The following is a 24,563-nucleotide window of genomic DNA, read 5'->3' as shown; positions in this document are numbered from 1 at the left end:
GAGAGAGAGAGAGAATGATAGAATGAGACTACAAGACAAGTTGTGTCGTACAAACAGAAAAAAAAACGTTTATTCGTAAATTTCACGTGTTTAACACGGTTTCGCGTTGCTCGGACACCTCTTTGGTAGTATCGCCGTGCTCTGCTCCCTTGTCTCGAGAATTTAATACTGAGAATTTCTACTCTGATATGCAGTCTACTAGGAAACACAGTTTTGCACATTTGTATCGCCGTGACGCGAATCAATACCGAATGAACGCATCTCGTGTATGTGTGTGTGTTGTGTGTCTCTGACTGTATGTATGTACGTATGTTTGTATGTATGTATGTAGGTGTGTGTTCATGTGTTCGTGTGTTTGTGCAGGCCACATTTATACAACAGCTTGTTTCTCGTTTTTGCTTTGATCCACTCGCACATGCGGATACATACTTTTTCCTTTTAGTCTAGAATTACTTGTCTCCTGTCGCTGGTTTTTCTAGCCGCGGTCAGTATAAAAATCGTTCTTTGTATACAAATGAATTTCGCGAGGGAAACGGGACGCGCGAGTTCCGAACTCGCCGCCGCCGTACCGCTGATAACACGTCTAATGGGACGACAGGACAATGAAGAATACTGATTCAGATAAATCGATCGATCGTCGCAGACACCGAGCAGAAAGCGTCTACGCTTCCTTTACGAGACAATTCCACACCGACAAAGCACGCAACGGAACTCTAGAAACAGCTACACGCTTCTAACGTTAATCACTTTCAGTAATTCGGCTAACTACCTTCACACACCATCCCCCCACCAGCCCTTCCGGCTTGTTAAACACACAGAGTATCTCTCTCTTAACAAACGTACACAGACACCAAGCAGCGACTCGCGTCTCTCTCCTATTTCTTTTCTACAATGTACTTTCTACACCACCTTTTTCTCTGAACACACTCGCGAATCGAGGTTCAGTCGAACCCCCAGGATAATTGGAACACGTTACCTGCCGGTACGATAATTTCTCGTCATCTGTGAATCGCGCAGCTCACAGATTTACACGTTAGCTCAGACAGCAAGAATATCATCTAATAATTTCTGTTGGGTTTATCTTTTAGCCCTTGCCCAGCCGAGTCCAGGTCTCTCGAGACCCGTGCGTCTTGGTCATACCAAAGATACATGTGGCTTCAGTATTTTTAACAAAGTCCTTTCGTCGTTTCTACTATAATCATCGTTAGACAATACTTTCTACCGAAAAGACAAATGTAACGTTTAAACTATTTGGTCTGCTGCATCGTTGCTGCATCGACCGGCTGTTCGAAGGTTCGCCCTCTACAACCCTGTACAACTTCAACGTCACACGTTCTACTGTTGTAAACATTTCGGTCGGACTTGAAAAGAACGGGTCCTACAGGGTTGAAAAAAGATTTCGAAAATTGATCGCGATCGTTCGGAAGCCTGCGAACAAGTGTCCCCGGCAGGTAACGTGTCGAGAGAGGTTCGCTCCGTAGAAAACGTTTTTAGAAGTCCAGTATTATCTCGAGGGATAGTTTTCCTTGAATCGTGTCGCATCGCCGAGAAAAATAAAGCACGTGGCGAATGTGTTCTTCGTGTTCTTTGCGAGGTCGATTCCGAGCGAGGAAGATCTCGAACCGTTTCGATTTGTTGCTTAATCTCGACTAAGGACGGTTAACGCTCGATTGAAACGGCAGGCCGAAGATTCCCGTCGCGCGGAACACGTTGGCGAAAAATAGAACGCTGACAAAAATGATACGTCGATGATTCGCTTTCTATCGAATCGTTTAGTCATTCGACGACGAATCAAACGTTGTTACGCGTTATCAACGTATCCGGAGAGACTGTGTCCTACCTACGCGATGATAAAAAGAAAAATGCACGCGCGCGCCGATGGAGCACGACAGAAATGCAAATACATTTTTGTTTGTTTGTTTGTTTGCTTGTTTCGCGGATTACTAATGCGATACACCAATTCACGCGCTCTTCGCAAAAACAGAATTAAAAGAGAAAATACCGGAAAAAAGCGAATTGACATTCGTTAAAAACTAAGTTGCATACCCTAGCCGTGATCGATCACGGCCGAATTAAAGATTACGTGAATACAAATTCGTAAAGCTTCCGATAGCGATAAAGTAACGCGGTAATTAAGAGCTTTTTTTCTTTTAAAATGTTCTTTCACAAACAATAAATACCCTAAACATTTATGTGTATGTATATATAGTTGTGTATATCGCAATCTTACGGTAATGGTAATAATATTAATAATATACAAAAGTCCTTCTTCCTAGTTACAAAAAAATACCAGACACGAACTTCATAGTTCAGCGTGCCGACTTCAACGTTCAGTTACTCTTCGTTTTTCTTTTCTTTTTTCTTTTCTTTCGTTCGAATCGTACAACCTGTTTGTTTCAGAATCACGTAGAATAAGGAAAAGAAATTTTTACACGTCGTCGGCGTCTCGAATTACGATGCATCGTATGTATGTGAATATGTGTATGTGTGTGTCTGTGTATGTGCTCGACGAGAGTTGATATATTCGTCAGTCTCTCTCTAAATTAGAAAAGTTCCTATCGTTCTGACGATTAACGCTAGAATGTCACACGATAATCCGCCGCGTCTATGTAGTTCACACTGGCGTAGGAAGTGGTTGGGAACTGATTGTTGTCATCTTGGAGTAGAGGAGAGTGAGGCCCGCGTTCTTCACTTCTAAATTCGTTCCTAGCCCTGCTGGCACAGTAACGGGCCCTGTTGCGCCCTCGGCGCGACATCACGCCTGCAATTATCAATCAATCACAATCTCAACACTTGCCGATCATGCCACCTTCGACACTCACAATCGCTACTATGATTAGACTGCGGATCTCCATGCGTTAAGACTCTTGCAAGCAAACCTTTCGAACCAATATTTTCAGATTCTTACACTGTTAGTTTCACGCTAATATTTTTCATTCACGATTATCGAGATTGCAAAGATGTATCCGTACGGAATTATTCAACAAATTTATTTCTTTGGGAATTCTCCGTAAACCTGGTGTTAGATCCGCAGTCTACTCAGAGGGGAACATTCCAAAGAGAAATCTCCAAATGCAACTTTGAGGGGACGTAGTTCTTGCAAAAATGTTGCGCACAAATTTTGTTTAGTGGTCATCGTTCACATTGAACGAGAGAAAACAGCTCTCAAAGTACTACTATATAAAGTCTGTTTTCACGCCTCGAATATGCGTCTAATATTTTTGCAAGTAGTCCTCCTAAAGTTGTACCAAAATTTAGAGATGTCACTTGAAGATGCTCCTTTGTTAGACTTGACTAAATACAACAGCTATTGGTGCAATCAAAGAAGTGAAGCACAATCTGCAAGTAAAATAGGTCCATTTGTTCGCAGTTACGCAAAAGAACATTGATCCGATGAAACATTGGACGTACTCCACTTGTCGATCGAAAACAGAATAATGCTAACGGTGCAATAAAAGTGCTCCAAAGTAAATAGAAAGTTACGTTACGAAGGAAAGAAGGCATACGAGTTCTGTTCACCAGTGGCTATTCACTTTTCCATATCCCTTCGATAACTGTGCACAGCGCATCGATATAGTATATGCTGAATCTGATAGCTTACATTCAATGCAATTACGTTAATAAAAATATGGAATTGGCTGAATTACGTTTATGAGGGCCAACTAACCACAAGAGCACACGTTTACAACACGCAACAACAGCATAAAACACATTATACAACTAAGTCACAGCATGTCCAAACCATGAAAATGGATTAGAAACAAAAAAAAAAGATTGTGATTGGAACAAAGGAGAGAGAAAAGCGTGTATTTGCGGAATCCCATCCCACACTCATCGACAAATACACACACGGATCCTCTTCTAGTGCGCAAGTTTCTCGTTGTCAAAGTGGTATGGAAAAGAAGCTAGTGTTTGCGAGAGGAAGCTGAAACTAGTGTTCGTAAATGCAGATACCTTTCTCTTGGATGCTAAGCAAGCACGATGGAACGTGGCGGTTATTCCACCGGATGTGCTCAAAGTATTTACAAATAAGTACACACGTTCTCTTCCGTTCGTGTCGCCATTTCTCGGTTGTCGAATTGGCCGACACCGAGCCGGGAAGCGATTTATCGTGGTCAAGCAATGTCGTGGGGCGGAACATCGAAATGAGGTAAAGTACGGTTTGTCACGAGACACAATTGAGAGATAGAGAAAAAAAAAGGTAAAAAAAGAATTCGGCAAAGAGAGAGTGTAGAAAAATTTTTGGGTATCCTGCGTACCTATCTTTCGTACTCGAGCACTCTGAAGGTGGGTGTGCTTGTAGTGGGTGTGGGAGGAGAATTGAGTTTGCTTACACGATGATTCAAGGAAGTCTCCTGCACGTTGTCCAGATTTCCTTGCATCGCTCTCTTGTGATTTGCTAGCTTCTCTCTGTTCATTGGTGTGCCTGGAACCACCGGGAGCCATAATAGTTTGATCTTACTCGATCCTTCTCTTTTTCTGTTCTGTTTTGCTTTTGGTTTTGTTTTCTGAGAGGGAACTACGTTTGTTAAGGCTGGTCAGTGTTTTACGGCGACGGAACTGACACAAAAGCATGTACAAACACACCTCAAGTCTCACGAACAAACCTTTCGACGTGTTCGTTGCCCGTTAACAATGTACAGGGATATGAAAATTAAATTCATTTATTATTACGACACTGGTGTCTCCGACGCTAGAAGCACCGAACGGTCGAAGAGTCCTCTTTTTTTTAATTCCTGCTAAATTTTTTTTCTCATCTGTGGATTAAGTGTACGCTGTTTGGCGGTCTAAAACATGTTTGAGTCACCCTGTATACTGTATTGCGTGAAAGATTACTACATAAATATTATTTAAAAAAAAAAAGATTAAACCGCTGTTCTGATAGCCCACAATCTTAAAATTCACAACAGTAAATGTCTAAAATGAGTCACTTCGATCCGCCCGATAGTTCTGGCGTCAATAAATGAATCAAAGTAATTGGTCAGTGATATGTGATTGGCATGAAGGTCTACCGTTTGCAAAAAGTTTCTTTGGCAAGCATGATTGCGAGTGCTTTATCTTACCGATGTAGCTGAGCAACACTGGCAAGAATATTAATCCGTGCGCAGCACCGAATAATACGATGCCCAGGTACATTCTGAAGTAGAAAACCTGAAAGAAAATTCAGTGTAACTAACAAGAGAACTTACATTGTCTACCAGCAATTATTTCACAATTTTAATAGATCCTCCAACAGCTCCAATAGCTCATCCCCAGTAGCTTAATATAATCATTTTGTTGGGGATTATTATATGAAAGGCAATTTCTAAGCTTTCTTTAGATGCAGCACAATTATTGAAAGTTCTATTAATAGGTTTCAAATTAATAGGTTTAAAAGTTGTTGGAAAAACATTTGACAACACTTGACGTTACATACCTGAAAGATCTGACTTTTGGCGAATCCAAGTACCACGATTCCGCCGAACTTGGTGAGCGTGATGCCGCTGAAAATCGAGCTTCCCATGTTGGTCAACGCATCGGCTACTCGTTCGATTCTCGTAGTCTTCACCGACACCGAGAACGAATGTACCAAGTGGCTGCAAAATTCAACGGCGATACCAACGGCCTAAAAGAAATAATCGTTCATTACTATACAGTATAGCCAGGAAAAATGTACTGTTCCTACATCGGAGATTGAACTGCCCACATAAACTTACCATAACGAGGTTGACCAAAGATACAGCGTTCAACGTAATGTGCCACCAGTACATTAAACCGCCGATATTGACGACGATCATCGTGATGGTTATTATAACCACCACGGAGGAAAATATGTCCAGCCCCATCAAGAAGAAAGTCACCACGAAAATGGCGAACAAGGATATGCCTATGCTGTACAGAGTGTCCGGCCACATGGTCAGATATTGTTCGTAGAAAACGTAGAACACGCTGTACGGGAACACTTCGACGCCGCCGGTTTCATTGTTTTTCATCAGGTTACTGTTGATCATGTCCGTAATGTTCGCGGATACGGCTCTAGCGGCCCTCATCGATTCGTAATAATCGGCGGACGATTTCAAAATTGTATGATAAGCCATGAAGTAGGACGCCCCGACCTGCGAGAGGCCCGTTTTCGGATCGGTTGCATAATTCACACCGTGACCGTAAGCGGCGTGTCCTGCTTTCGCACAGGTATCGTCTGGGTTGTCTTGCAAGAAGTACGACACGTACTTCTCGAATTCGGTCGTCGCTGGTCGGCCGTTTACCATACTGATGTTACACGAGGCACACCGATTCGAGAACTCTGAAACCCGTTACAAGGTGAAATAAATATAGACGGCCCAGGCACCTCGAAACATTTAGCAAACAATTTGCAACAAAAATATTCCCATACCCGAGTGTGGACAGAACGAATTGTTCGCGACGAAATATTTACAACAAGTAGGCAATTGGGTCCAGTCGATGTAATCGTCTAACCACGACGATGCGGGTTTCGCTATATACGTCCTAAAAACATCAAATTGCAACGATTACATCAGCTACTCCTGCACAATTTACGCGGTAACTTGTTTTCAACAGTGTTTACCTGTTGGACTGCTTCGACGCTATAAATATTTGCGTGGACACCGAATCGCTGTTGCAGTATTGACCGCCGCACACGAGATTCTGGTGCCACGGATCGGAATAGTTTAGGCCGTCCTTCACAACGAAGTACATCGGTGGACCAATCGATAAATAGCTATTCAAAAACTGGAAAGAAAAGGAAACGGTTGAGTTCTCCTTTTTACCGCATCCAGTATCGCCGATATCGATACATACTTTGAAATATTTTAGAACGAAACTGTCTTCAGGCATGGACAGTTCTTGGTCCAGACCGATCTCGATGTGCGGGACTACAGCTATGCTCGAACAGAGCCAGCCGAAAAAGACCAGCATGACAAACGCGCGCACCCATTTCTTCAACAACAACGGGACGTAGGCTACTTTGAAGATTTTATACAAGATTCCGTTTATCGCTTCCTCGCCGTTGTCTTTCTTCGAACCGTGCATGAAGCAACACACGTCCAGCCTGTTGTTCTACAATTCGAAGGAATTAAGATAAGAGAACTATCGCCGTGACACGCGCACACGTGTCAGCAATAATTAATCGCAATACGTACTGCTTGGCGAATAGTGTCCAAGGCTAATAAACTGACGAAGCACGTTACTTGCAGCACAAAGTCTACCAATAACGCCATGCCGGCATAAAGAGCGAAAGCTCTGACCGCGGGCATGTCGGACAACCCGCCTGCAAAAAAACATGTTCATGTTTCGATAACTATGTCTCCTTTGATCCTTCATACATTGTATGGTCGGTCACATAATTGATGGCACACATTTTAAATCGAAATAACCTTTTTATAAGTGTACCAAACGACTTATTACTCGTAAACCAATTGGCCAATTTTTTTAGGAAAAATTTAAGAAAAAGAAAGGGATGATCCTTCCAGCTGGGCAGAAAAGCTAAAGTCGTTCGGTCCATTTCTAAAAAAATTATTCTGATTTAAAGTGTGTGCCGTTAGTTAATGCGACTGACTGTATAATGGTTTGACGCGCACCAAGGAAGAAGCAACAGCTCTCGGACACGCTGGTCAGTAGCATGCTCGGCCCTACTTGGCCAAGGGTACGACCAATGTGCTCCGGTATCGACTCGTTTGGTCGGCGACCTTCTCTTTGATGGGTCTGGACTAGAATGAAAATGTTGTCGACGCCCACGGCAAGGACGAGGAACGGTATGACTTCAATAATAATGAGCGTGGCGGGAATGCCGACGAAGCCAAACAAACCCACGGAACAGACGACAGAAGCCAACACGATCAACACGCCGCCGAGGCCGAGAGTAATTTTAGAGTCGATCTAAAATTAAGGTTCGAATGTAAACAGTGGATGTTGCATGCGAGCTTTGCTCCGCGTCTTGGGGGAAAGCCACGGTTGTGTTTCCGCTTGTCACGACGCTTACCAGAAGCCGACTGCAGCTCTTCATCTGACCCAGCGAAATCGCAATGTACGCGAACATGATCACGTACGAAACAAGGATGGTTAGAACGTCGGACTGTGACTCGCGGTTCAACTCGTCCTCGATCGACCGTTCAGAGGTGAACGCGATGTCCATGAAATCCGGCTTCTCCGTTGCTGTCCAATTTTTCATGAACTCGACGTAACTGGAATCGTCAACGACGTTCAAAATGCTTCACTATTCTTCTTCTCTTCGTCGACGCGTCAACTTGACCACTCACCTCTTTTCCCACTCCATGGCAGGACCAAGTTTCGACTTGTCATGATAATTATTCACCAACAGCGTCAAAATGATGGCTGTCGCCTTCTCGTACGAGGGATTGTGAAGATCTTGACCTGGTTTCAAGAAACCTCCCACCGCGATCGCTGGCTCTACTGGACCACCATACGGCGCCAGACACTCCGGATTGTACGCGTTTCTATCAGTAAAACAGAAGGTAATAAATGCTAATTTTCCACAAAATTACACGATATTTACAGTAGGTACTCGCGCTCGTTGCATGAACAGTCAAACGCTGGAAATAATGCAAGAGTATATCGAAATTCACTTTTGATATAAAGTCATTAAATCCGCAGTCTATTCCCCACCTTGGACGAACAAAATGCAAAGAACGAGGTTCACGTAAAGGCCGGAAATTTTATGGGAAGTACAATGAGCGAGAACCTACTGTACTTCCTTCGTTAGCAGCCTACTTACTGAGAACAAACTCTGAAATGGTCCAGGTAATTTACGGTATAATTGTTCTCGTTGGAAGTCGAGTTGAAGTTCGACATACTGTCTTGATAGTATCCCCATATGCTTTGAACGACGCATTGCGAGACCGTTGGAGGTCCTGTGAAAGGACCAGTCAACGGGGCGAAACAAATGTCTGCTAGGGTGTAATTGTTCGGAGTGATAAGCTGCTTGATCTTCTCTTGGAGCTGATAAACTGTCCTCAAGAAGGTGTCGTTGAACACTGGGCCAAACGTTATTGGACCGTTTGACGTCTCGTGGACGATCTGGAGAAATGTATAAGCATACGTAAATTTAACGAGAGTACACGCCTATCCCCTGATTTATATGATTTTCAAAGTAACGGATTTTTAAAAACAAAAATTGACTTCATCCACTAATTCATCGACCGTCGAACCAGAATCGCCTCACTATCGAATGATGAAAGCGATATCCTACCAACTGAGAAGAAAAGATTAATAATCTACGATAGTGATGATAGTAATTAAACCTTTGGACTCATTTCTTATAAATCTTGTATTTCTATGAAATAGATTATATATAGCTGTATGTATTTGTTACTTCATAAATGGACTGACATTTTTTGTTTTTCATTTGTATTTTACGTTGAAATAAATGAACATGCGTGTTGCACTTACATTGGGCAAGCCCTTCGACGTTAGTATGATCTGTTCGTTTCTATAGAATGGTTCAAAGTGTTGATCAAAGTATTCCCTTTCGACTCGCGAGCGTGACTGGGGCGCAGCCCACAATTCCACGGGATCGGTGGTTACATGAATGTATTTTATACCGTGTCCCATGGCAACGATAAATAGGAAACCAACGAACAACACGAACCACGGTCGCGAAGCACACGCTGCGAAAAGAGAATCGAAGAATTTCTATAGTAAGATGAAACCATGGAAGAGTGTCTGATAACAGGAAATGCTGATGATCCCCCGTACCTGTGCCCCACCAGCAGAAGAATTCTGCCAGCAGTTTATCGGTGCCTGCGCCCAATCTTTCGATAAAGGTGGATTGTTGTTCGTCGTCGAATCCGCTCGGCAAGTCATCTGCAGATATCACACCTATAAAAGTGTCTGTGTTACGAACGGAGAAGTATATGAACATGACCAGAACGTGCTGCGGCAAATATGAGACAAACATTATAGAAAGTGTGCGCTGTGAACACATACATCAAGCGTTGTACACAAAAGAGTAAATTTAAAGAATCGTCCTGGTAACACGAGAAAGAGAGAGACACTGAGACAGAGAGAGAGAAAGAAAAAGAAAGAGAGCGGCAGCAAAAAACGATATCGAAGCAACACAAAAACTTTAGGAACGAAGCGATCGTTCTCTCTAAACACAGACAACAACTAGAACCGTAACTCTGGTATAGATAATATCTACGGTTTACAAATTTTTCATTAAGCTTCACAAGTTTGGATCATAGTATTGTGCTATGCGTGCTTACGTAAGAGAATACAAAACATTAACGGTGCGAAATGAAACATTAATGAAGTCATGATCACAGAAATGTCACACACTAAAAAGAAAATGCTTTTGCACGTTCTTAGAAGAAATATATTAATCATGATAACGGTTTTTTGAACGAGTCGATTGCAGCATGTATAATCTATTACCGAAATGACACACGGATTATACACTCATTGTTTTTTTTTTCATCGTTAAGATATAATGCTTGCATCGTGATTTACTGCACACGATTCGAGATGCATCGAGAGTCCTGAAAATGTATAAAGGTTTCGTGGTGAGAGTGTGAGGTACACTGTTCATGCTGCACAGAGAAGAAAACGATACGTGATACGAATAAGCAAAGCTGACACGAGACTGATCAAGCATGAGGGAATGCTGACTACGCAAAGTAATAGTTTAGGGGCAAGCAGAAGTCCATATATTGAAGATACACTTGGTAGGAACCTACTGGAACGCTTAGATTGTAGTGGGCTGTCTTCCTGGTCTGCGGCGAGAGCAATACGAGCACCATCTCCTGGGTGGTGTAACCCTGCGGCTAGGCGTCTACCCACCTGCCTTCCTACCTCCTCCCCTCGTGCGACTATACATATATATGCACACCATAGATACAACTGATGGTATTAGATCAAAGTCTTCTTCGAGGATTTTTAAACGCGGTTATGCAAACAGAAACTGTACACGGTTAATATTCTCCCTGATACTCAAGGATCGTTAAGGATGGAACCGAAACTATTGCTTCTTAGAGGGAGAAATTTTATAGTCATTGTATACCTATGTATTCTCCAATGGCTATCGAGAACAAAATAGGATTTTATTTTGATTTAAAGAAAATTCTCTGTTCGATAAGACTCTGTTCTCTGAAAAGACTCTGTTCGATATGTTCATCGCGAGTCCGACTCAATGTTATAGTGCAAATGGTTAAAAGGGTGAACACAGCCCTTCATGTTAGGGATGGAAAGAAAGAAAACTTTTTCAGTAGCCACCATTTTGAGAACTAGAGGGTGCAGACCAAAAAACTTGTTGCAAAAATACATGATTTTCGATCACAATGTAAAAAAGAATCTTGTTGTTCCACAGGGTTCCGTCCTTAATGACCACTACAACGCAGTCGTTCGTAACTCGCAATAATTACGGGTAATTGGATCGGTTAATCTCTCAAAAATACGTTCGTCGAACCACGACGGTGCAGGGTTCGTGAAATTAATTCTTCAACCACAACCAAACGATAGAATAAAAAGGGTAACACAACAGTAAAAAAAAATAAACCATCCTGTAACCAAGGCGGTAAAAATCAATGGCACGGATCAGTAATTTGTATTATTGAAACTGTGTCCGGGTCGAAAATTAGTCACCGATGGCGAAATAAAAAAAAAAAATATGCAAATCATTGATTCAATCAAATATGGCGTAAAGGTCGAAGGAAAAAAGTGTTGCACACGTGTACGGTATAGTGAAATTTAGCAGTTTCCTTGTACCAAAAAAAAAAAGATGTAGAAAATCTCCTGAGTAGGCGCTTACAGATTCAAGTTTCTTACCAATCTGTTTCCTATTACTGAAGCACACTATCGAAAGGATGAAGAGGACCGAACCACAGACATAGACAATGATCATTGTCACTGCGTAACCATCGTAGCCGAAAATGGTGAAGGGGTTTGGCAGAGGAGGCATCGGCGGCGGTACCGGGCAGCTCTCCTCGCAGTCCACGCAACTGCAGGCTGGTGTGTTTTTCTAAAATCAGACTTTGCTATTTACTCTGAAATTATATTATTCCGCCTATGATCTTTTTTACCAGGGGTTGTAGTTATGAAAACGCGAAATTAGTGTCAGTCAGCGCAATTACGACAATTCGCACCGGTAATTAACGTGCGCGTGCCGAAGGAAAAAGGTGTTCGACTGACCAACTTAGATATATTTGTGATTAATTAACATTCGTATCCCTGTTAAACACTTACGTTCAACGGCTTGTTGCAAGGTGTGATTTTAGGATCCACAGGTGTAAACGAACTGACCGGAGTGTCGGTGTTTATGTACGTTATTTGGAAAGGTACGTAATTATTGTTCTCCGCGTCGCCCATGTAATGGAACCACTTCAATGGTGTGCATCTGCTGGCACCCCATTCTCCGCACATTATATCCATGGCTAATTGTCCCGTACTGGGTACCGATACTCTGCTGCAAGATTTAAACGTGCCCTCCAGATATTTATTTGTTATGTAAACGTCTATCCTATTAATATAGTCAACACCTAGGAGGAAAAGTAATGTTCCGGTTAGTTCTTGCACACTGAAGAATCATGACGATGTATAAGAAACCTGTGTAATCACCTTTATCATTTAGAATCTCTGTAACATTAATGAATGAACTCTGGTTCGGACTACAAGTGAATTCACAAAAATGCTTTACTAAATTGTCTAAGCAGCTAGGACATCTGCTTATAAAATTCGCTGCTAATTTAATATTAGCATCCATGGTTTCCAGTTGAGTTGTATTACAACAGGTTCTGATTCCATTTCCAGAATCCTGGACTAAATGTGGGCAATTCTTAGCGAGCAACTTCTGCCCATCGAAATCCAGTAGTTTCGGTGGTCCACTGTACGGACAATTCTTTTTATGCATAAATAGGTCTGTGAAACACTCTCCGTACCAGACACACTGGCCCTCGTCGGCTGCGGACACCTGTTATTAGAAATAAAAGAAACGTTATGGCAACTAATTACGAATAAAACATTAAGTAGATCAGTTTATAGTCGAAATAAGGGATAAAGGTTTATTGCTGTTTCAATTATAGAATCTCTGGGCAATATGAATCACTGCCCAGCATTACGAGACAGAACGGATAAAGAATGGAGCATTACTTATTGTTGAGTCATTTAATGCGAGCATGGGAGATTGATATTAAATGAACTCATTGCTATAAATTAAATTAATCATCTTTGTCTCGAGGGTACAAAGGATAACAGGCTCTATCGTATCTGTCTCATTGAACTTTGTACACGTGCGATCCTGCTTAAAATTCGTCCAATAGAACAATTAAAAAATACTCGCTATGTTCGAGCGTGGTCGAAAATAAACCTTGACTCATTTTTTGGAAGATATTCGCGATCGACGTGATTTTCGTCCCAACTTCGTTCGCTTTATTTTTGTGTTTTTTTTTTTTCACGAATTATCAACGTTCTTGTGACTCAGAAAACATTCTAAAATTATAGCGATAAATCGACCGCGGCGAGCGTAAACAGAAAGTGAGCAACGCGAATCCAGGAACTGACGAGCCGAGCGCACAAAGATACCAAAGGAAATTCCAAGGATTCTTTTCCGCGGCGGCAATCGACATTATTAAGAAACGCTTATGGTAATCTCTGTTGACCTCGCCCGGGACAAATAGAGCTTAACCCACTACCACGTGTGACTTTTAAGTCACACACATATACATCGACGCTTTTTCTGTCAAAAATTAATATAACACCTTATCGGTGTACCACGTACTCGGAAAGTTTGTTTACGATTCACGGTTTCCCTTTCTTCACACCATCTACATATTCCTAAAAAATTCTTTCAAGCGAACGAAATACTAATCAGCTTGTTTATTCAAATCGAACAGTTAAGAAACCGACAATATAACATGTGATAGTTTTTATTTTACCGTATAACTTTTTTTTTTAGTATTCTATTATTTTTCGTAATTTAATCAAACCCCTCTAAATTTTTTGTAAATCGCTACAAATATTGTTTACAATTATAATTAAATCTTTTAAATCTTTAATAAACAATACAATAGCAAATACACGCTAAATAAAATTTGCTATTACGAGGTGATGTTATCGGTTTGTTATTTAGTGGAGTTGAGAATAAAAAGGGTAATCAGTTCTTCATCTTCTTGACAAAAATGATGACCAATAAATATTCTGGCTAAAATGAAAGGTGAAATGAAATTTGTTTATAAATGTACAATTTCGGAGGGAAAATTGGCCGATTTTCGCATGGATCTATGGATTCTTGGTTGTTGTTGTGTAGACGTTCCCGATTGACTGTAAGTCTAACAATAAGTTTCTATCGGCGGTTTGACGTTCGCGGATCTCGCGTCGTAGAATTGTTCCGTCGCCGCGAAAGGGAAATTGGGTTAGAGAGGAAGCTAAGTAGAAGCGGTATCGGCCGGTGCCTCCCTTCGCCGGGATAAGGCAAAGGTATAATTAAATTTAATAGAGTTCTTCGGTCGGAAGCGGCGACAGTGGGACGCGTCAACGGCGGCGATAGGCTTTCACGAGGATCGGCCGAGGTGACGTCACGAGAGTGCGAGACGTTTCACGACGCGAGAGGGTGTGGTGTGCGCGTCCGTATTCGCGTGTGTATTCGGGGACCGTCGGGATCGAATACGAAAAATGGTATCGCGATGGACGCACAACGTAAAATATCCGTGTTACAAAAGAGAAAGTACTTACGGCCGCGACGAGCCAACAAACGCTCAGCGCCAACAGCATTCTCTGCACACGCGACATACTGGCTTCTGTCAAAGTCCTACTATGACCTCGAGGCGACACATCGAACCAACGCATAGCGCGCTAACAAACGACGCTGATCGGCAGGACAGGTTCCTCGTTCGACGTTTCCTCGCTTCTATCCCGGATCCAATGTTATTGATTCCTATTGTTGCTCATTGCATGCACACGTGAGCGACGTATTCCGCCGAGGTTTTCTTCTTCACCGTCAACCAACAACACACGAGAGCAACGAACAATCGTGCTTCATCCACCGACTGGCATTCCGTACTGAGAAGCGACGCGCACCGCGCGCACCTTCGCAAAGCGTCGAATATGATTCAGTGCCGTTCGGATGTCCTCGGCTGTGCTCGTCGCCGACTCGGGTCTCGCCCCGACTACGCAAGCGCTTTTTACCGGGAACCTGAAACCCAGGGACCCATCACGATTCATCATGCAATGATTCCGTCGAATTTTAACGGCTTGTCGAACCTCGATAAGCACATTTGTTTTACACACGTACATAACACGTTATAACCGCTAACGTTAATTGCTCCGATTAACCTTTACATGGCGGATCATCTTTACAACTACCGTCTACGTTCAAGACTATTAATTTCTTTTTTTTTTTTTTTTCGAACAGTCTAACGTTTCGTAGAAAATTGAATATGTAAATTAAACGAAGCGCATATCTTTTATAGATGGGTATTGCCAGTCCGAATAGATCCTGTATTCATTAACCGCTATAAAATGTACCGTTCGAGATGACTCATCGATCCCATTGATGATTAAACTAGTGTTAGTTTAATCGGCAATCGTTGCATTTAACTGATCGAATAATTTCAACGATTAATTTTTTTTTTAATCGTAAACATTTAGCCGATTTAATTAGAAGTTTTAATTCAAGATTTAACCGAACCTCTCCCATGTACGAGTAGACCTACACACAGCCATAATTGTACTTTTTCCTATCAGTCAATTAATCAATCCCTACCCCATTAAACCAATGTAATAAGTATTACCATTCGCTCTTAACGCGTTGCGTCGCACGGAGTTGCATAATTCTTCGTAGGATACATCGCAACGTGTCAGGGCCTCTTTATTTCCAGATTTCGAAGGATCTGAAATTTGGTAGCCGACTATCTCTCGAACGATCTGGAACAGAACAACGAAACGCAACCGGTCGAGATTTAAAATTCAAATTCAAAAAGAATGTCCTACGCACTATTATCCGAAATGAATTTAACCTCTTCGAGGAAACGGAACATGTACAGGGTGTATCTTTTAAGATCAACCACCGTTTAAATATTTCCTTTGAACCGTCCGATTAAAATCATTTCCGACATTTCTAAAAATTCTGCTCTAAAGAGGTCTACGATCATAATCGATACCAGCGATTAGACGATACGGTTTTGAGAAATCGAACGATAATTATCTATGATTCCAATCGTTCGACTTATCGATGCGGGCGCCCGTCACGCCACATTGGTATACACACGTAACTGACGTATTTCGCATGCTTGTTCTTCGGCTTATCTCGCTCGAGCTGAGTCATTTTGTTAGTACCAGGTGAATCTAAATGGGATTTATCTCCGAAGCCGGCTAACGCGAACAAATATTATCACACGATAGCGATGACGATTGTTTCCTTTTTCTCGCCGGTCGCTCGAGTGTCGAGACGGCTCGCAGGTGTGCAGGTTTCGATGAAATACTCGAATCGATAACGAGACGTAGGACCGCCACCATTAACGGCCGTCTATAATTACAATAATTGTCGGTGTTGCGCAATACGTGGCGCTGTTTGCATACACCCCGGATTTCATAATCGAACATGACACCAATGACTCTAGATTTCTTTTTTCTTCCGGATGGATCGGCATACGAGACACAGCAATGCATTAAAATTCGAATGTATTCCAGCCTTGGCGGCAAGATGCTTTTCCAATCTTGCCCGTGGATCTATGCGTCGCGACGCGACGCGACGAGCCCGCGTCATTGATTTTCCGACTATATAAAACGATCATTTCCGTTTTATTTTCGAGCCGCCGACCGACGCTGGCCCCGCAACAGCCAGTTATTCCTCTATTGTCATTATATCCTTTATCCCCCAATTATTTAGCGAAAATTATCGGCATCGAGCGACCTTGCATCCCGGTCAATGAGCTTGCGCAAAGATAACCAACTGTAATCGTCGACGTTGATATTATCGTACTGCGTTTGTTGTATTTATTGTCCGTTCAACTTAACCTGTCGTCTGCGATACGTTTCAGTCAGGAACATTTGCGTAATACAAACAGTCCGCGATAAACTATGAAATTAAAAAATTGAGTAATTAAATGTGCAGATGCACAGACACGAATGTGTTCTGCGAATAAACAGGTTATCAACCAGGCAAAACAACAATGTTGATAGTTTCAGCACGTGATGGCCTACTGATTGGTCTACTTTGTATTGGATAGGGCCGCACATGTTGTGCAAGCTCCCTGTGTTTGGCTTGAATTTTCCATCGAACATAATATAACGTATCTTAACCTGTACGCGCGGTAAGATAACGACTCCAATAAAACCTGTCACTCGTATTTTTCCGCGATTACAATAGAATCATTAGACGGGGTAACTAAAAAAAAGTCTTCTATCTCTATAAATTGTACCGGTGCGTAAATGTCTGCTAGGTGTGACGTAATCGTTGCCCTAGGCATTGAAATCGTTCAAGGTCCCCGAAAAACCTTTACACGACGAATAATGAAACCAATGTTATCAGAAGAGAACACATGTCTGTCGGAGTCTGCATGGAAATCGAGAAACAGGGAAAATTAACCGAGATTGACGAGTAGTTTGATCATGCACACGCGTAAACTAGGTCACGGTCACGAACCAGACTATCCGGGTGTTCATTTTATTAGTCACAGGAAACGTTAAAATGTTTGCAAGATAAGACAATGACGAGGCAGGACGAAAGATAAAGCAAGCATGATCAAACGCATGTCATTAATCAGAATATTCATTGTGGAACGATAGGAGTTGCATTCGAATATAAAATTAAGTATGTTAGGTCCTAGAACGCTACTTCGCCCATTTTTCTTTTATGGTATATGCGTAATTGAGAGTGAAATAGGGTGTGTTGAATGGTGGAAAACTTGTCATGTTCAACCCTCTTAACTTTCGTTTGATTAGAACGAATAATAATAAATGTTTGTCGGAAGTCTGCGAGGAATCGAGATGGACGTACAGCGTGAATTCACGCGACGGAAAACAACGGCAATCTGGCATCCTTCAAATAAACGTTAATTTGGTCAATAAGCAGGTGGTGCGTTTTGCTCGTCCGTGTCTAGCTTCACGTAACCCGTCGCAGATCCGTGAAAGGTGCCACTTAACCTCTTCCTGTTTTGTTTTCCGCGGTTTTCGCGCGACCCAAGGAAAAGCATCACCCGTGCAATCAGTGTTAATAATTTTGATTGTCCGCGACGGTCCGAGCGTACGGAACGTGATTCGGTGAATGCGTCTTAATTACTTGTAACAGAGATCACGGTTCTTAACCCCTTCCCGTATAATAACGAGTGGGACTTCGAGATTTCAAACGGGCTCCGCTAAATACGAATGTTATTCCTTACCTTTTAGGTTGAAATAGATGTCTATTCTCTCGTAATCAACATTCGAGCATCAAAATAAACGTAGGTATGGAATAAATATATATATATTTTCTTTTCCTTCTAGGAACTTATTAAGAACAAAGAAGATCTATCGTAGCCGCGAAGAAAATTGTACGGTCAAGGGGTTAATTGCCAGTCCCCTCGGTAATTACCGCGAACGAGATATATTTTTGTAAAGCGAAGGAGAAAGTGGAGTCGCGCGGATGGACGAGTAAAGTAATAAACGATTTTTCTTCGAATAATGAATCGCTCAAAGCCGATCGAACCGACATCTAACAGCGGCCCGTGCAACTGTCACGAAGATAAACATAGTGCCAAAGATTCCCGATAAATCGAGTGACGAACGAAACGCAGAAGCGCCGGCAGCGGGAAGGTTTGCTCGTACAAGTTTTCATCGGTCACCTTCAGATCCGGGCAAACATTTCTTGCGGAGAACTAATCGCGCATCGATGAAACTGTATTCCTTGCCTTTACGCTGCCTTCAGCGAGTTCTCGTAAGTATTTTCACCTTCCGTGAAGGACGTCACCACCACAGCTGATGCGTTTCGTTCCTTGCGCACACTAGGTGGCGACACTTTACAGGAAATCCGTTTATATCTAATACCGCAGACAAGGCAGGCACGCACAGGTATCATAGATTCGGATTTGAACGAGTAACATTAATCCGTTGATACCAGTCGTCTCCTTTCGCGTAAATTCAGATACAAATTTCAATGGTATATTTCATTTAGAGCGCCAGGGATACCTATTTTTTGAGACGTCGGTATTTCAGATCATACGACACGGAACCCCATAAGGTGATCGGTCTACTTCTATGCCTTGTCTGTGGTTGTATTCAAACGATGCCGGTTAACCGGAAAATCCGAAAACCTTAAATTCCCAAAACGAAATTAGAAAGGCTTTCTCGGAAAATTCGAAACCGATTGACCCGTTTCCCTTGCAGCTCTCACTGTAACATTGCAATTAAACATTTCTTCTTTGCTGACGAAGCCGGTAGAATCGCAACGGGGCCTGAACGCGAGCACGCTCGAGTACCTGAAACCAGAAGTGGTCCTCAGCGAGCAGAGTCGAAGGTCGTTCATCGAGAAGTTCAAAGCTCGCGATACTACAAAGGATTTGGAGAAGAAAGTAAACCGGGCCGCTGTTCTAGTACCATTATGCAAGCACGAGGGCGAGCTGGGTTTCCTGTATACTCTGAGGTCCACAAGACTGACCTCGAATCGGGGCCAGGTCTCGTTCCCTGGTGGCATGTACGACGATAACGATCGTAACCTCGAGGAGACCGCGATTCGCGAGACTTGGGAAGAGCTCCATATTCCGAGAGAGAAGATCGACGTCTGGACTTCCGGTAACATGATCAACAAGAAGGACCTTCACGTGCTGCCCGTGTTTGGGTACATCGGCGAAGTCGATCCTAAAATGCTTCAGATCAATACTAACGAGGTGGAGGAGGCTTTCTTTCTCAGCCTGAAGAACCTATGCGACCTATCCCAATGTCGACATACGCAATTTCGAAACAATTATACTATGCCGGCTTATTTGGGCGGAAAACACCGTGTGTGGGGTTTCACCGCAATAGTCACACACCTGGTTCTAAACGTTCTCGTACCTGACGCATATCAACACAAACTTGTGTTTGTACGACCAGTTCTCCCAAAAAGCAAGGACAAGATCAAGGACAATGTTCGTCCGTCGTGAAATTCTGTACCGAATAATTGTACTTTGCTCTTTGCCTGCCCCATGACCATTGTAACCGATTGTATAAAGAATTAACGAAATTGTTATCACTTTCTTTCTTTTCAAAATGCATGTACCACTGTCTATGAAAACTTGCCCTGAGATTACAAAATCAAAAAAATGGAGAGTACCTTATGTCCACTAATATTTCAAACAAGCGTAGAAATAGATCCTCGGAGAATTACTATGGAAAGCATCCCGTATGATATCACATAATATTTGCGGAAAGGAACTGTCTTTATGGAACACTTTCACAACAACTGCGTTGCATTGTACATAGACAACGGTTCTCTATTGGAAATTCGAGAAGTAGAACGTGTTCGTGGCGCCATTCACGATGGAATGACTAAGCTACAAATTGGGAGCAATTCTAGAAAAATAAATTTCATTTCTAATCCAGTGACATCCGCGTAAATTGAAAATTCTCAAGATATGTAAATTTTCCTGTGGCACATTATCAACCACTGTTGAACCACACAGGTATAAAAGCACAGTGGAGGTATAGGAGTGGACCAATCATATGGGGTTTCGTGTCTCACGATCTGAAATACCGACATCGTTAACAACTAGATCGCTTACGCCCTCTACGCTGACGAACGATAAATGTTGCAACTGGATCCACGAGAAGCTTAGACCATGTACCTATAATAAATGGAGGGACCTCCGATCGGAGGAATGACAAACCAGCTCACGAGAGCCAAGCTAATAAACCCGCACACGAGTGCGGCCTAACCAACAAGAATTCAACAAGAGTAGAAGAAGTCAGAACTTCAAAATACTAACTAAATTGGGAACGCAACGACCTAAAGGAGCTTCGGGACCAACCGGGGTCGCCAATACCCGCGGACTCACCCACGGGCCCCACCCGTAAGTGAGCCCCTGAGGGACCTCCGATCGGAGGAATACCAATTTTAAGAAAAGGAACTTTTGAAAAGCTTAGAAGCAAATTTCAATTAGAAATCCAGAAAGTTGATGAAACAAAAACTCTGTGTTTCGGTTAATAATTGAAAGGAGCTGCCAAGAAGGTGAAGGTGGGCCAAGGGTAAACAAGGAAAGCATGAGGGAAAGCAGGAAGGACCCTTGGCCCACCCCGAGCAAGCATAAAGTAAATTCAGACACAATTCAATTAAATATACAAATTTTTATTATTAGTAAGTCTTCAATTCTATTCCACAATGTTATCGTAAATTATAATTGTGCAGCTATTAGCTCGATATTATTCTCTATTTGTAACATAATAGAAGATCTAATAAATAGAGAATATTACCGATTGCCCAGGTCTCACCACGAGGAGGTTGCTGCACACAAGACCCGAAAGGAAGCCAGAAGGAATTCAATACGCTTCCTTCTGACTCCCTTTCTTACAACGACGGTTTTGAGTCTTACAAACTAAATTTCGCATCGTGTGTCGAGTAATTATTGCGGTGAAAAAGTTGTGAATTGGAGAAGAAGTCTCCGATTCACGGGAGTTCAAAAACGAATCAGGCAGAAGGCTTTGATTCCTTCAAAGAGAGAAACAAAACCGAACCAGAGGAGAAGGCTCTGAATCGAGGGTGACGCGACGCGTACAATGCTTGCAGAACCAACTCCAGCCAGCACCGATACCCGACGTGTCCTCACGAAGAGCGATGGCCGAGAGAAGCGTTCAAACGATACCCTAAGTTTCCCCCACCCACCTGTCGCCAGGCAACGACTAGCGTTGAGGCGACTCGGGTGGACTTACGGCAGGGAGGATTTTACACGAGTGAACAGGTCTCTCGACCATCCCTCTCAATGGATCTACGCCGAGCACCGGTACCAACCGGTCTGGTACATACAAGCAAGGCCGACACAGCAGAAGGCTGTGTCGAAGTCAAAAATCGAGCCGAGCAAAGTCAAGTTGGGGCAAAAATTACTCGACATGTATACAATACTAACAAACAAGCTTAATAACTAACGCACGAACTTAAGTCGAGCAATTATTGTGAGCAAAAGAAAAGAACTAAATCTAACAAGTCTCTGAATAATGACAGAGAAAATAAAAATGGAGCACAAGGCTCAGATTTACGAAAAACAAAAATGAAAGAAGCGAACCAGAGCAGAAGGCTCTGGTTCGAAGGTGACGCTACCAACTGGTCACAGCAGAAGACTGTGACCGAAAGCAACAAGCGAAACTAACAAAGTGAATCTAACACAATAATTGCTCGACAACTAATACTAACTTATGAATAATGTGAGGTCTTCTTAATATTCGTTGTCTTCGTTCGACAATGAACAAGCTCAACTGTTGTAATTTAACTGAAACAGACTAATGATAATTAGGCACAAAATCGAGGAACTCCGAAGTAATTGAAGAAGAAACGATGACCCCGTACACGAGTACGGCCTACCTAATATGCTCAAGAGTGCAAATCTAACCAGCTCACGAGAGCCAAACTAACCCCGTACACAAGTACGGCCTAACCAACAAGAAACTAAGAAGAGTAGATGAAGTCAGAACTTCAATCTACTGAGGTGGCGCTTCGGGTCGCCCCGGGTACGCCAATACCCGTACTCACCCACAGCAGTGAGCCCCTGAGGGACCTCCGTTCGGAGGAATACCAATTTTAAACCACATACATAAATTTTACAAGAGGGACTTTTGAAAGTTTAGGAGTAAATATTCGATCGGAAAGATGAACAATTCCAATCAAAAATAAATCTAACGAAATTGGGACGCAACGACCTACAAGCTAGGGTTGCCCCGGGTTCGCCAATACCCGTACTCACCCACGGTCATTTCCGTGAGTGAGCCCCTGAGGGACCTCCGATCGGAGGAATACCAATTTTATGTTAAAAACATAATATAATATAATATAATTTCGGAATATCAATTTTATGTCAAAAATATAATATAATATAATTTCAAGAAGAGGAATTTGTGAAAAATTCCGAATTAAATTAGAAAATTTCCAAATTCGAATTAAAAATACATAAATAATAATTGACAGCGTTCGTTGAATGAACACGCATTCCAAAACAGAAAATTTATATTTGTGTTGTTACTTACCAGCTACTGAAAATTGACCAAGGTGAGCGGAGACCGCTTCCAGGAACCGCTGGCCGACCCCGAGCCAGCTGAAGGTGGACCAAGGTAGGCCAGTGATGTCCATTGCAGCTCTGGAGAGTCCCTGGTCAACTCGAAGGTAGGCGGGAGTAGGCCAGGGTAGCTCTGGAGAACCTCTGGTCAACTCCAAGGTCCTTCGCCCTTCTGGTCCCGGAGCACTTCCGCACCCTCCTGAGTGCGCACCTCGACTGACGGACTGAGCGCGACCGCCGAGATCAGGTGCGCGGCGCGCGGTGCGCAATTCCCTCACCACAAGTTAACTTCGCTAGATTTCGATCGCCGCGATAGTAATTATTGATAAATTTGTTATTTCTAGCTGCTTAATGTTTATAACAATTTCTTTCGGTAATGGTATCAACAAGCACTCCCTTGACCATCTTGCCATCTAATTTTTTAGTAAAAATACCTAGTAGAACTCGAGATACAGAGTAACTTTTGTACCATGAACATTCGCACGCATTAATTTATCGAACACAATTCACTGATACATTTATTATTTCTGGCTGTTTAATGTTTATAACAATTGCTTTCGCCAATGATGTCGACAAGCACTCCCTTGACCATATTGCTATCTAATTATTTAGTAAAAATAAATTATAGAAACCGGGATATAGAATAACTTTTAAGCCATGAATATTCGCACGCATTAATTTATCGTACGAAATTCGCTGTTAAATTTATTATTTCTGACTGTTTAATGTTTATAAATATTCCTTTCGCCAATGATGTCGACACGCACTCACTTGACCATCTTGCCATTAAATTATTTAGTAAAAATAAATTATAGAACTCGAAATACAGAATAACATTTAATTCATGAATATTCACACGCATTAATTTATCGTACCGGTAACTCCGGTAACGCAAAAACCATTTCGGGCCACCACAGTTCTTATGTGGATTACCGAGCAAAAAGTTTATGGCATCCATACAAGAACTGCCTCGGCGCGACCGTGTCCCGGTGTTGGCAATAGCTCAGCCGGTCGAGCTCCAGACCGGCCCCGGGGGAACGAACGCAGACGTAAACCTTTTGTTTACGTCTGTTGTCATACTTGTCGCGTGGGCCATCGTTTCCCATATTCCAAAATATCAAATCCGCTGCCCGTCGTCCGTGACTCGCTTGATCTACCACCTTATCATCTCGCCGTTTGTATAAACCTCACCTTCTGTTATAATATATTATTTCATACCATACAGTCCACGCTTACTCTCTGTCCTTCCCTATCGCAACTTCCATACCTTCTTCCGTGGCTATAGTTTCAAACAAATGTTTATAACAATTCCTTTCGCCAATGATTTCTACAAGCACTTCCTTGACTATCTTGCCATCTAATGTTTGAGCAAAAATAATTAATAGAACTTAATTAATATTTCTG

The 24,563-nt window shown here is 42.4% G+C and overlaps 2 protein-coding genes across 8 annotated transcripts; one reads left to right on the top strand and one right to left on the bottom strand.

The window, feature by feature from the left end:
- Window positions 1-40: 40 nt before the first annotated feature.
- On the bottom strand, window positions 41-20,379 carry Npc1a (Niemann-Pick type C-1a). Of its 7 annotated transcripts, none has more exons than XM_076791809.1 (22): window positions 20,234-20,379; window positions 15,738-15,870; window positions 14,680-15,139; window positions 12,568-12,919; window positions 12,196-12,488; window positions 11,779-11,971; window positions 10,692-10,823; window positions 9,712-9,834; window positions 9,406-9,623; window positions 8,732-9,033; window positions 8,256-8,453; window positions 7,979-8,180; window positions 7,578-7,875; window positions 7,140-7,267; window positions 6,799-7,056; window positions 6,566-6,729; window positions 6,374-6,486; window positions 5,697-6,283; window positions 5,417-5,605; window positions 5,064-5,151; window positions 4,335-4,426; window positions 2,621-2,761 (listed from the first exon to the last, which is right to left on the bottom strand). In XM_076791809.1, the coding sequence occupies exons 3-22, from the start codon at window positions 14,791-14,793 to the stop codon at window positions 2,756-2,758; spliced, it is 4,050 nt and encodes a 1,349-aa protein (XP_076647924.1). In that variant the 5' UTR covers window positions 14,794-15,139; window positions 15,738-15,870; window positions 20,234-20,379; the 3' UTR covers window positions 2,621-2,755. The 7 variants fall into 7 exon arrangements, with proteins under 7 accessions (XP_076647920.1, XP_076647922.1, XP_076647921.1 ...); XM_076791808.1 differs by having other exon boundaries at window positions 2,622-2,761; window positions 4,260-4,426; XM_076791805.1 differs by lacking the exon at window positions 4,335-4,426 and having other exon boundaries at window positions 41-2,761.
- Window positions 18,728-20,152, top strand: LOC143356268 (mitochondrial coenzyme A diphosphatase NUDT8). Its single transcript, XM_076791814.1, has 2 exons — window positions 18,728-18,859; window positions 19,356-20,152. The coding sequence occupies exons 1-2, from the start codon at window positions 18,815-18,817 to the stop codon at window positions 20,061-20,063; spliced, it is 753 nt and encodes a 250-aa protein (XP_076647929.1). The 5' UTR covers window positions 18,728-18,814; the 3' UTR covers window positions 20,064-20,152.
- Window positions 20,380-24,563: the final 4,184 nt, after the last annotated feature.

This window comes from Halictus rubicundus, chromosome 8 (assembly GCF_050948215.1).
Source record: "Halictus rubicundus isolate RS-2024b chromosome 8, iyHalRubi1_principal, whole genome shotgun sequence".
Taxonomy (NCBI): domain Eukaryota; kingdom Metazoa; phylum Arthropoda; class Insecta; order Hymenoptera; family Halictidae; genus Halictus; species Halictus rubicundus.
This window is presented reverse-complemented; position numbering and strand designations above follow the sequence as displayed.